The 13,222-nt window shown below is 36.9% G+C and overlaps 2 protein-coding genes across 3 annotated transcripts; one reads left to right on the plus strand and one right to left on the minus strand.

Annotated features, from left to right (window-relative positions):
* On the minus strand, positions 4,586-7,049 carry LOC18613115 (ABC transporter I family member 21). 2 transcript variants are annotated; one of them, XR_001929147.1, is made up of 7 exons: positions 6,828-7,049; positions 6,566-6,726; positions 6,403-6,454; positions 6,174-6,310; positions 5,782-5,868; positions 5,082-5,446; positions 4,756-4,880 (listed from the first exon to the last, which is right to left on the minus strand). XR_001929147.1 is itself a non-coding variant. In XM_018126420.1 (6 exons), the coding sequence occupies exons 1-6, from the start codon at positions 7,000-7,002 to the stop codon at positions 5,159-5,161; spliced, it is 900 nt and encodes a 299-aa protein (XP_017981909.1). In that variant the 5' UTR covers positions 7,003-7,049; the 3' UTR covers positions 4,586-5,158. The 2 variants fall into 2 exon arrangements, 1 of the variants encoding a protein (XP_017981909.1); XM_018126420.1 differs by having other exon boundaries at positions 4,586-5,446.
* On the plus strand, positions 7,235-13,193 carry LOC18613116 (protein CHROMATIN REMODELING 8). Its single transcript, XM_018126416.1, has 8 exons — positions 7,235-7,438; positions 7,625-7,830; positions 7,970-8,545; positions 8,735-9,134; positions 9,423-10,296; positions 10,441-11,050; positions 11,226-11,702; positions 12,137-13,193. The coding sequence occupies exons 2-8, from the start codon at positions 7,741-7,743 to the stop codon at positions 12,794-12,796; spliced, it is 3,687 nt and encodes a 1,228-aa protein (XP_017981905.1). The 5' UTR covers positions 7,235-7,438; positions 7,625-7,740; the 3' UTR covers positions 12,797-13,193.

A 13,222-nucleotide genomic window follows, 5' to 3' on the forward strand; every position in this document is an offset into this window, starting at 1 on the left:
CAGTTTCGATTAAGAGATCTAGCATATATTTTTGTTGCGAAAGGAAAATCCCCTGTTTCGATCTTGCAACCTTAATCCCTAAGAAATATTTAATTGCCTTAAATCCTTCATTTCAAATTTAGCAACCAAATATTCCCATAATGCTTTCATTTCGCTTGGGTCATCTTCTATCAAGACCATATCATTGACATACATGATTAAAGCTACTACCTTCCCTTCGTTGTGTTTTATAAATAAAGTATGATTTGAGTTACTTTGCTTATAACCAAATGCTTTCATTATTAAAGAAAGCCTCCCAAACTAAGCTCTAGGTTATTGTTTCAGCCCATATAATGACTTCTGCAGTTTACAAACTTTCCTTTTACACAAAGAACTATGTTTAATTATAAGTGGTAACTCCATGTAGACCTCTTCCTCTAAGTCTCCATTGAGAAAAGCATTTTTAACATCAAATTCTTGTAAAGGCCAATCTCAATTTGTTGTTATAGATATGAGAATGCGAATTGTATTGATCTTGGCTACTAGTGCAAAAATGTCTTGATAATCCACCCCATACCTCTACTTATACCCTTTTGCAACTAACCTTGCTTTATATCTGTCAATGTTGCTATCTGCTTTGAGTTTCACAATAAATACCCATCTACATCCAATCATCTTCTTTCTTTCTAGTAAGAGAACCAGTTCCCAAGTAGCATTTTTTTGCAAAGCCTCCATTTTTTTTTGTTCATCGCCTTGATTTATTTCAAATTTTTTAATGCATCCTACAAACTACTAGGAATAGACATAGTGGATAATTGATTAATAACAAGTACATACGATTCAGACAATCTATGGGAGGACACATTGTTGATAATTAGGTATTTGACCTTAGCTTTAGGATCAGGTTCATATTGTTCCTTTAAGACTCTTTTATTCTATCTTTGTGGATATTTAGAAACTATCCTTTCTATAGGAACATGTGTTTCATAGGTCTCATCAAATATGAGATTCAAAATTACATGAGATTCATCATATATGAGATTCAGAATTACTTAAGGGAGAACATTCTGGGTTGATTTTTCAGTTAATGGTGTAGGCGTAGGCATGGGCAATTCTGAGGACTCTATGACAGAATCACAAGATTCATTTACAAGAAGAACTAACTCATTCTCAATTTCAAGAATATTATCAAAACTTTGTTGAATACTTTTCCCAAAACGTTCATCCGTTTTCTCTAACTTCATAAACTCCTATCCTCCACCACTTGTTGTAACACATTTTCTTCACTAGAGCTTTCCCCTTGAAGAGAAGGTCCAGAAACTCCCCCTGAATAATGAGGCTCTAATTCACAAAAAAAAAAAATCTAAGGTTACATGTAATTTACAGGTTTGAAGGCCATAACACTTATACCTTTTCTAAAATCAAAATAGCCAACAAAGACACATCGTTTTGCACATGGATCAAGTTTATTTTGTAAGTTTTTAGGAATGTGACCATATACAGTGCAACCAAAAACTCGTGGTTCAAGATTAGGAAGGTGGGTAATCGAAAGTAAAAATCGCATTTTTTATTGAGGGGTTTGAAAGTCTATTACTCGAGAAGATATTCGGTTAATAAGGCAGGTAACAGATATTACAGCTTTTTCCAAATAAAATTGCGGCATGTTCATGCCAAAGAGAGAGGCATAAACCATTTCCAATATCTGTCTATTCTTCTTCTCCGCTAAACCATTTTGTCGTGGTTTATACGTACAAAAAGTTTGATAACAAATCCCATGAAGGCTCAAAAATTTGTCAAGAGATCCGTCATACTTAGTACCATTGTCCGTTTATAGAGCACGGATTTACTTCTGGTAATGAGTGCCCACCGTAGTATAAAATTTCTGAAATATTGTGCATATATCACTTTTATTTTGAAGCAAAGATACCCAAACCATTCTAGTACATTCGTCAATAAATGTAACAAAGTAACGAGCTCTAGAAATAGAAGGAATTTTATAAGACCCTAAACATTAGACTGAATAATCACAAAAGGTTCTGAACTTTTACTCAAACTTGGTGGATTAGAAATACAATGGCTCTTAGCTAGTTCGCAAATGTCACAATGAAAATCCAAATCATTCAGACCTGAAAATAAATGTGGTTATAACTTCCTAAAATAACCGAAAGAAAGATGTCTCAATCTTCGGTGCCATAACCATATAGTCGCTCGAGCTTTGTCTTTGCTACTAGTTAGATTCGCCTTGTTGAATTTCTATCTCCCACTTTCTGTTAACTCCAAATAGTAGAGTTTGTCTCGCTTAACACCATAACCAAGAATATTTCGTGTCAGAATGTCTTGAACAATGCAAAATAAGGGCCCAAAAGTTACAGTGCAATCAAGAGTAAAGGTAATTTGGCTAACAGACAAAAGATTACATTTAAGGGATGGAACAATAAGAACTGTATCCAATGTAAGAGTATTGGATAATATGACAAATCCCTATTCGATAATAAGACATGTACTACCATTAACTATGGAGATAATAGATTGAGAAAAAATGAGGATTGATCGTAACTGACTAAAGTCCTTAGTCATATGGTTAGATGCACCTGTATTAGTAATCCATGTGTTATTCTTAGAAGTTGCAGAGAATATCGATGCCTTACCACCCATACCTGAGTGAACAATGCTTGTCGTAGGCTACAATTTGTTTGTAACGTTTGTTGTAGGCTTCGATTTATTTTCTTTCGTGGATGTCACAATGGCTTTCCTTGCAATCTTCTTTCTAGGTTTCTTTATGAAGTCCCACCACTTAGGATAGCCAATGATTTCATAACATCATTGTTTCGAATGACCTGCTTCACCAAAATGAATACATACCAGAATGTCAAATTTTCTGATTGATTGATTTCTTCGATTTTTGAAGGAGCTAGACGATGGTCCATGTCGAGTTTGGTTGGCTAGCATAACCGTGTTTTCAAGATTCGTACGAGAGCCTCCCATTGTCTGTCTTTGTTTATATTCTCTCCTGACATATGTATACGTGCTTTCCAAATCAAGTTTTGAATCTTTTCGTAAGATTTCTCCACAGACCTGATCAAATTTAGAATCAAGTCCACTTAGAAAAATACAGGTCTCATCCAATCCATCATAGAAGATTTTCGATATAGCTTCCTATATCTCATTGGTTGTGGGAAGACGAATAAACCGTTGCATTAGTGATTGACTCATTGAGTCAATAAGCTAACTTTTCATTTTGTGATCTTTATTAATCCATGTTCCAAGATTAGGATTTTGGGGTGCAAATTTTTTTTCTTCTCCGATGATATATCCAGTTTTGTTTGAGCGCCAACGCTCATCTTTATGAGTTGAAACCATAATGAGTAATTTGTCTCATTCAATGTAATATTAGTAAGAAACACAGAATTATCTTGGTGGACAATAATTGGTGGTGTTGGGTTGCCTGGTACGATTGGAACTATGGAATTGATTGGTTTGGTTAGAACAATGGAATTGGTTTTTGCCATATAATTTCAGATCAATATAAGAAAAAAAATATTGTGGCGATTTTTTGAGTATAAGTTTTAGAATACGAGATTCGCGTTAAAGAGTTCTTTTTGGATTAGAACAACTTTGATACCATGTAAAAAATGTTGAAGATCTATGTATAGAACTAAACTACTTGATACAAAATAAAAAATTACATAAGGAGCTATTTATAATAGTTAACTAAACCTAAACTTATTTGGTGTGTAAGTAAAGTAATTATAATAACCAACTAAATCTAAACCTACTTGGTGTGCAAGTAAAGAAAATTGTAAATAAGGAAATATTCTAACGCGAGACTTTCTTATAGTACAAGCAAAGTTAAAAGAAAATAGGAAAATATTTTTATCCCAAGATATTCATAAAATTAATAATTACAACTTATACTGACAATTTTCTAAATAGACAATTCATTTTAAAAAATATGTTTTGCTGAGCACATAAGTTTAGCCGTTAGTTAACCGTTAATATTTTTATTAGTTTGATGACGTAATAATATTGAAAGAACAATTTTACTATTTATTAATTTTAAAAATTACTATTATATAATTTTTATTAATTTTTTTTAATTTTAAAAAAATAAACTGAGAACACCAAAAGTACTCTTTATTTTTTTAAAAAAAAATTATATAATAATAATTTTTTAAATTAATAAAAAATATTTTAATCTTTTAATATTATTTGTTAATAATATTTATACTTTTGAGAAGGAATGTTCTTTTCAAAAATTAATGGACCTGCTTAGAATTTCAATTAAAACTTAAAAAGTGATATATTTTTCCCTTAATTTTTTGAAGAATAATAACCATTAGCTTGCATCCCTTTGAAAGGAGTTGAGGATGACACAAGCAGAGTAGAGTATTGAAAAAGAAATCAAGTAGCATATCAAACCGAGGAATTTGAAGTTTTCTGGGAAATCACTCATGTTTTAGCTGCAGGTCAGATCGCCTCATCATATCCCATCTCCATTTGTATCAGTAAGTAGACTTTCTAATATTTCTAGCATTATTATTTACTCTAATCATTCTCAAATCATGCAAAGAAGAAGAGTCAGAACCATAACTCAAGATTTTGCAACTAAGAAAGTCATCCCTTCAATCCAACTAAAACTAAGAAATTACGGCCTAAAAGTTTACTTACAGCTGCAAAAAGAAAAAATTTCTTGTCAAGATTGTACCAAACCAAAAGTCAGGAAACAAAATTTTTCCCAAACATTTGTATCAACTAATTATAAATCTCAAAAAGATATATTTACAATGTACTCAAAGCTTTTTCCATTAATAAAATGGTGATGATGCAAACAATATCTGCCGAAGTCAGATTGTTGGATCAGGGCTTCACTGGTGTAGCCATCGAGATCCAGAAGCTAGCACCTGTTCAGCATTGACTCCATTACCAAAATGGTTGATAAATTACAACACTATTTTCCCAAGACAGACCATGTGCTTCACCATTATCATTTTTAAACAGAATTACCACAAAGAGAGAAAGGCTATTCCCTATTAATTAGACAAGATGGAGCTAACAAGTATATTATTCTATAGTGGGTAGAGCAAACGTCAATAGTAGCTGACCTCAGAAAACTTTCCCCACTTGTATTTCTGGCTTCGATTTTCAAAAAATTATTGAAAAATTGCTGGATTGAGAGAGATCAACGATAGTATGCCATGTGCCTGGATGACATGAAAGGAGAAATACCAAAGGGCGAGGCCTTCTGGACTTGGGCAGGGGTTTTGATGGGTTTCTTTTTCTCACACTTGGTTTCAGAGCGAAGCCAGGCCTCAACAACAGAAAGCAAATTTTCCGAACTTTTCAACTCATTAACTTCTGTCAACTTCTCAGATCTCTTCAATTCACCATCTTGGATGTAAGCCAGATGTGTTGCCCATGTCTCCAACCCATCAAAGATATGGGTTGCATATACAATTGTGGCTCCTCTCTAAAATATAATAGTAAATATTAGTTAAAGAATGAAGCAGTACACACTGGTTTTAGTAATGATGATGCAATCATCAATGAGAGTACTTGGACAGTACGAGAACATCAATTTTCTACACGTGGATAGCAATTGGATAAGTGAGCCAATGTATAAATTAAAATGCAATTGCCAATTTAACTAATTGTAGCAGAAAGAAATGTATCAGATACTGAAAAGCTATATCAACAGTTATATCCTTTTCCTGAACATATTGTAGATAAATGACTATTCCAGCAGCCTATTCATACGTAATCCCTCATTTTCTATCCCTTATAACACACAACAGAAGTCACTACCTGCTCACATTCCTCCTTAAAGAAATCAAGTAGATCCATCCTCGCAACAACATCAAGGTCCACCGTAACCTCATCTAGCAAAAGAACCTGCAATTAAGTAAAAGATAATTTCAAGTTCTGAGAAAAAAATTTGAGTCGCTACAACAAATCAGAAAAACTAGTAATTATGCAGGTTAGCAGCCACAAAATTTATCTACAGTTTTCCTGTGTTTAAAGTGGAGGGTGGCAGTTGAAGTTTTGTTTGTCACAAGATTGTATACAAGGCATCATTTCATTCACCCACTCGTTGATTTATATCAATCTTAGAATCATAGTATTAAGCATACATGGCGTGCAGCTTCATCTGGTGATATTACTCATATAAAAATGGCAAATTCATAACTTCAAAATACCTGGAAAGGATGAAGAAGACCCATACAAATTTGGACTCGTCGCCGTTGCCCGTCAGATACCTTATGCATTCGCCATTGCAAATCAATATCAAGCAGCTCAATCAATTTTCCTCTCCTCACAGGATCAATCCCTTCAACTGCCAACAGTAAAATTAGACAAATCAATTTCAAAGTTGAACAAAAAAGCAAATAGCGAAAGCAACGGTCAAACGGAGCCTAATTCACCCACCTCCAAATATCATGTGTTCTGCAGAGAAGTCCCCCTGCAATGGAACCTCCCCCTGCATATGTTTGGCACGGTAAAACAACAATTTGAGGATAAGTTTTAAACAAAAACGGTGAATTTAAATCTTTTGGGAAAAAAAAAAAGACGCTTAGGAAAGTTTACTGACAGCAGAGCCAATAGTTTTACTCCAAGATCCACCCAAATAAGCTAAATCGCCACTACAAACAAGTTGAGTGTCATGGAAAGCCGAACGGTTTAGCACTCTCACAACATCTCTTCCACCAACCATATGCTTTCCAGCTAAAATTTTCAACAATGTCGTCTTCCCTGTCCACAACGACAAATATAATTTAGAATTTTTTGTAGGAAATTCTTTCGGTTAGAAGGTAAAACTGAAAAGGAAATGAATTGGAAGCGATTGAGATTACCAGATCCGTTGGCGCCCACGAGAAGGCAACGCGATCCAGGAGCGATGTCGACATCGAAATCGACGAACAGCGGAGGCTGTAATTCGTATGCGAATTGCATGCCACATACTCTGATGCCTTTCGATTCTCCATTCCCTTCTTCTTCTCTTGATTTGCAACAAGCTTGCTCCGCCATTTTTTGGGGGCAGTAGCACGGAGCCCTCGCTGCTTTTGGCGATCATATAGGCATGTCCTTCTTTGTTGAGATAGAGCCAGTAGGAAATTGACACGTATATAGTTGGTGGAACCGCATTTCCAAGCAGTAGTTTTTCTACACGTGCCGGGTGTCTGATTTGACACGTTATTCGTTGCGAAACGCGGATGTGAGGCTGCGCTTTGATTAGAAGCGGACGTTGGCTTCTTGAGTTTTTCCTTGCGGACGAAGACAAGGAAAAGAAATATAGGTGCTAATACGACCTCCATTTGGGTCGTATCGGGGCCACAGAGAAACCGGAGGGAGCGAGGGAGAGAGACGGCTCAAGAATGGAATTCTCGATTATTTCTCGTTATTAATGTTAAAGAAGGAAACAAATTTTAAAACCTATTGCAACGATTCGAGTTGCAAGCTTTAGGTACGACGATGAGCTTTCTATCAATTGTTTTTCTTTTTCATTTAAGGAAAAAAAACAAATAAAAAATCATAATTATATCGCGTATTACCTTGTTCGTGCTCGTTAGAATCTCAGTAGCTTAGCTTAGTAGTCAAACAGGAATGGATTTAATCGAATCATTAACAGAGTTGTACAATTTATTTGCAGTTAAATTAGGGGGCGGAAACGGTTGTTGAAGGAAGAGTTTACTGTGATTTTGATTTGGTAGGTGGAATTGGTGGTTTATATGACGAGATTGGAGGTGGCAGACTGAGGCAAATTCGATGGAGGAAGAGGAGGATAGGATCTTGTTGAGTAGTTTGGGGGTCACGTCTGCAAATCCTGAGGATATCGAACGGGATATCTTAGCCAAGGTATCACCTCAACCTCTCTCTCATTTTCAGCTTTAGTCTCTATAATCTGACTCTATTTTTCATTAGAATTACTACTAGCATTTATAAATAGTGCTATTATATTGTGGATATTTGATAATGGCCAATTGTTGAATGACAGGCGGAAAATAATGCTGGGGATGGTAGTGAAGTAGGAGGGAGCACTGAGGAGGAACCTACTGGAAAGTCCGAAAGCAATGACCCTTCCTCATTAGCCAACCAAGCAAAACTCTTGAATAAATTGAGGGCCATAGAATTTGAAATAGATGCTGTTGCATCCACTGTTGAAGAGGGGAGAAATGTTGTGAGTGGTGATGATCGAGCTGATCATGATGCTGATGATGATAGCACGGAGAAAGGGAATATAGAGGATGATGAAAGTGTTATGCATGTGTCTTCACTTGAGTTGACCCTTCAGCATGCCCTAGCTACTGATAGACTGAAGAGCCTCAAGAAAACTAAGGCTCAACTTGAGAAAGAACTGTCTGGTTTACTTGTAGAAAGTTCATCTGAGGGCATTAAGCATGACAAGTTGATAAAAGACCTGGTGAAGGAAGAGCCTAGACCAAAAAGAAAGTCAAAAGAAATCCAGAGACCCAGCAAAAATCAAGAAAAGAGGAAGAAAACAGTTTCCTTTAATGATGATGTTGATTTTGATGCAGTGTTGGACGCGGCATCTGCTGGATTTGTAGAAACGGTAAGTTAATCAGGGTTATTAGGTCTGATACTTATTGGCTTGCATAATACTAAATAGTTAGAGAGAAGGGATTAGATAATTATTTTTTATGCCTGTGATTGAAGTTTTAAATTGTATATGTTTATCACCTCCCTCTGTTTAAAGCTGGGGGAAGGGAAGGCTACTAACTCTATAATATTTATGGCTTAGGAAAGGGATCAACTGGTGCGGAAGGGAATCTTAACTCCTTTTCATAAGCTTAAGGGCTTTGAGCGTCGTCTTCAACAGCCTGGGACATCTGATGGGCACAGCACACCTGTTGAGGAAGACGAGAATGATACTCTTGTTTCTTCTAGTGTTGCTAGAGCTGCAAAGTCAATATCAGAGGCTGCACAAGCTCGCCCATCAACCAAACTACTTGATACTGAAGCTTTGCCAAAGCTTGATGCACCCACCTTTCCTTTTCAAAGGTTAAGAAAACCTTTGAAATTTCCTCAAACTAAAGAGGTAGAGGAGAATAAAGGTTTGAAACGGAAAAAGAAGAGGCCTTTGCCTGACAAGAAATGGAGAAAGCACATCTCTCGTGAGGAAAGGGATCTGGAAGAGGGAGGTATGCTCACTTTGTCCTTGCTTAAGTTACTATGTATTCTATGACTACCATGATTTCTTTTAAAGAAGAAGTTTCTTGCTTAGTTTACCATTTTAACCATCATCCCTTAACAGGCAGCAAATATATATGAACTAATGTTTGTTCTTGATAGTTGTGATACATTATCTTTATGATGAACACTGTTGTAACTGTTCTGTTTTCTGCTGAAAATGTGCTGACAGTTGCTTGAATATATGCTGTGCTGAAAGCTTTTTTTGCTGCATCAATTTTTTTCTTACATTTGTGCAGAAGATGAGAGGGATAAGTTGACTTCCCATGATGAAGAAGAAAACCAAGAGGACCGGGAGGATATGGATGATAGTGAGCCTCCTTATGTTACACTTGAAGGTGGGCTAAAGATCCCTGAAACCATTTTTAGTAAACTTTTTGACTATCAAAAAGTGGGAGTGCAGTGGTTGTGGGAACTGCATTGCCAAAGAGCAGGTGGGATTATAGGGGATGAAATGGGTCTTGGCAAGACCATCCAGGTCTTGTCTTTTCTTGGAGCATTACACTTCAGTAACATGTATGAACCAAGCATTGTTGTCTGCCCTGTAACACTCTTGCGACAATGGAAAAGGGAGGCACGGAGATGGTATTCAAAATTTCACATTGAGATACTACATGATTCTGCTCAGGATCCTGCTTATGAGAAGAGTCAAGCCAAATCTCATGGAGAAAGTGATCATGAAAGTGAAGGTTCACTTGACAGCGATTATGAGGGAAACTTTTCTTCCAAAAGCAGCAAAAAATGGGATTCTTTGATAAATAGAGTTTTGAGATCAAAATCTGGGTTGCTAATTACAACTTATGAGCAACTCCGGTTGCTAGGGGGAAAGTTGCTTGACATACAATGGGGTTATGCAGTTCTGGATGAAGGACATCGAATCCGAAATCCAAATGCTGAAATCACTCTGGTTTGCAAACAGCTTCAGACAGTTCACCGTATAATAATGACTGGTGCACCAATTCAGAACAAGCTTAGTGAACTGTGGTCATTATTTGATTTTGTTTTCCCTGGAAAGTTGGGTGTCTTACCTGTATTTGAGGCAGAGTTTGCTGTCCCTATATCTGTTGGTGGATATGCCAATGCTTCACCATTACAAGTATCCACAGCCTACAGGTGCACACTATGTATCTCCGAAAATTTTAGTTGGTTTTAAGCAAGTTGGGAGAAGTGGTTGTCATCAGTGCCTTGTGTTTCTTCATGCTGAATTCTTTGACTGTTTTCCTTTATGAATGATTTCTGAATTTGGATATTGTGCAGGTGTGCTGTTGTCCTCCGTGATTTGATCATGCCTTATCTCCTCCGGCGCATGAAGGCTGATGTGAATGTCCAACTGCCTAAAAAGACAGAACATGTACTTTTTTGCACCCTTACTGCAGACCAAAGATCTGTTTATAGAGCATTTCTTGCTAGCTCAGAGGTGGAACAAATATTGGATGGGAGTAGAAATTCTCTTTATGGAATTGATGTGATGCGCAAGATCTGCAACCACCCTGACCTGCTTGAGAGAGATCATTCCTGCCAGAATCAAGACTATGGAAATCCTGAACGCAGCGGGAAAATGAAAGTCGTTGCCCAAGTGCTCAAGGTTTGGAAGGAGCAGGGCCATCGTGTTCTTTTGTTTGCTCAAACACAGCAAATGCTTGACATTCTTGAAAATTTCTTAATTACTAGTGATTATGACTATCGAAGAATGGATGGACATACTCCCGTAAAACAGAGAATGGCCTTAATAGATGAGTTCAATAACTCTGATGATATATTTATTTTCATTCTGACAACAAAAGTTGGTGGTTTAGGAACAAATTTAACAGGTGCAGACAGGGTGATTATCTTTGATCCTGATTGGAACCCATCGACAGACATGCAGGTATCTTTTGACTGACTCTTCTTTTTAATAACATATTGTTTAAGATATAACAAAACATACCTAAAACATTAATTCAGATGAATTTATAGTCAAAAATAGACCTGTGGTGGATCTGGCTGCATTTTGCTTGATATTCCAATTTGAAGGTTGTTGTGATCGCTGTCATATATAACAGGCGAGGGAACGTGCTTGGCGTATTGGCCAGAAAAGAGATGTAACTGTATATAGATTGATTACCCGTGGAACAATTGAGGAGAAGGTGTATCATCGGCAAATTTACAAGCATTTTCTTACAAATAAGATATTGAAGAACCCCCAGCAGAGAAGGTTCTTTAAAGCTCGAGATATGAAGGATCTTTTCACCCTGAATGATGATGGAGAGAATGGATCAACTGAAACATCTAATATATTCAGCCAGTTGTCTGCAGATGTAAATATTGTAGGTGCTCAGAAAGATAAGCAGCATAAGCAGAAACAGTTGAAAGCTGCTGTTCCTGATGCTGATCCTACTGCCAGTGGAAAAGGAAATTACTCAAATACTGGTCTTTCAAAGAGAAAAGGAAAAGAAAAGGAAAAAGATGATCATGGTGATGGTGAAGTAGATGAAGAAAAAAATATTTTGAGGAGCCTTTTTGATGCCCAAGGGATACATGTAAGATGTGCCTCTATCTGTGATAATGATTTCCTTTATCTAAGGGTAGTTTCACTGTTTTGTTTAGGATACTGCTTCTTTAAAAGCATTACAACTTCTTGTTAAATCCACAAAAAAGGTAAAATGTATTACTTCCTTCACATTTTTTTGTTGTATCTGGAAAATCGAAGCAGAGCACATTCTTTGCTTAGTAGTGCTATCTGAAAACTGCTTCTTTTAAAATTTTTCTTTTTGAGACCATGGTGAGTAGTATTCTCTATTGCTGGTGCACATGTTTAACAAAATTTTTTTGATAAATAGATTTTATTAGATCCATTATATTCTTATAAAACCTTTTTCCACATAACTGAAGAATTTTGCCTTTCCTTCTTATGCACCGTTGAATGTGATCTTTTTTGGTTTGCTTTTTATTTTCTATTGTTTCTTTCCTCCAGAGTGCAGTGAACCATGATGCCATCATGAGTGCCCATGATGAAGAGAAGGTGAGGCTTGAGGAACAGGCTTCACAGGTGGCACAAAGAGCAGCAGAAGCACTACGCCAGTCACGAATGCTTCGAAGCCATGATAGTATTTCTGTTCCAACTTGGACTGGGAAATCAGGAGCGGCCGGTGCACCATCAGCAGTGCGTAAGAAATTTGGGTCAACCTTGAACTCTCAGTTAGTAAAACCCCCAGGTGAGTCGTCTAGCAATGGCATAGCAGCTGGGGCAGCTGCGGGGAAGGCATTGTCTTCAGCAGAATTGCTAGCTAGAATTCGAGGAAACCAAGAAGAAGCAGTTGGTGCTGGGCTGGAACAGCAGTTTGGATTGTCTTCAAGTTCTTTTAACAGGGCAAGGTCTGTAGTTAATGGGGCTACTAGGTCTTCTTCTTATGTATCCAGTGTGCAGCCTGAAGTATTGATACGTCAGATATGTACATTTCTTCAACAAAGAGGTGGCAGCACTGATTCAGCGAGCATTGTGGATCACTTTAAAGACAGAATACCCCCAAGCAATCTGCCTTTGTTTAAGAATCTATTGAAGGAAATTGCTATACTAGAGAAGGATCCAAATGGATCAGTTTGGATTCTAAAGCCAGAGTATGGGCAGCAGTAATTTGTTTATCCAGAGATTTATTGCTTCAACAGGGCTCATAGTTTACTTCCTTTGAACTCATTCTTAAGGCCATACACCAATCCTACCCAAGTGGTTTAAATTTTGTCTTTGGAGCTGCGACCAGTTTCATTTAGGGGGACAATGGACAAAAGGGGAGAGTTTAGTCCATAAATTTTTGGTGCCCTTGTTTGCCGCGCATTTTGACAAGCACATCAGCGTATAGAGCAGAGTTTCACTTGTTTGAGGTTTTTGCTTTGCTTGACCATGACATGACGTTCATGGTTAGCTCGAAACCCATGGAAAAAATGTACGTTTTTTATTGCTTAATGGGGCATGCATATAATTTAATTGATTTTTTTCCTCAACTATTTTCGTCAATATGCACTCATTTGACGCCCTTCGGCTTCTTTTATTTTATTTTTTTAC

Source organism: Theobroma cacao, chromosome 1 (assembly GCF_000208745.1).
Source record: "Theobroma cacao cultivar B97-61/B2 chromosome 1, Criollo_cocoa_genome_V2, whole genome shotgun sequence".
In the NCBI taxonomy this organism is placed as follows: Eukaryota; Viridiplantae; Streptophyta; class Magnoliopsida; order Malvales; family Malvaceae; genus Theobroma; species Theobroma cacao.

Excerpts from the sequence above, each read along its gene's own strand:
- LOC18613116 (XM_018126416.1), top strand. The coding sequence starts at position 7,741 with ATGGAGGAAGAGGAGGATAGGATCTTGTTGAGTAGTTTGGGGGTCACG. Across the intron at positions 7,831-7,969 it reads AACGGGATATCTTAGCCAAG|GCGGAAAATAATGCTGGGGA; the intron begins GTATCACCTCAA and ends GTTGAATGACAG. Across the intron at positions 9,135-9,422 it reads AAGGGATCTGGAAGAGGGAG|AAGATGAGAGGGATAAGTTG; the intron begins GTATGCTCACTT and ends ACATTTGTGCAG.
- LOC18613115 (XM_018126420.1), bottom strand. The coding sequence starts at position 7,002 with ATGGCGGAGCAAGCTTGTTGCAAATCAAGAGAAGAAGAAGGGAATGGA. Across the intron at positions 6,727-6,827 it reads CGTGGGCGCCAACGGATCTG|GGAAGACGACATTGTTGAAA; the intron begins GTAATCTCAATC and ends CGTTGTGGACAG. Across the intron at positions 6,311-6,402 it reads AGAACACATGATATTTGGAG|TTGAAGGGATTGATCCTGTG; the intron begins GTGGGTGAATTA and ends TACTGTTGGCAG.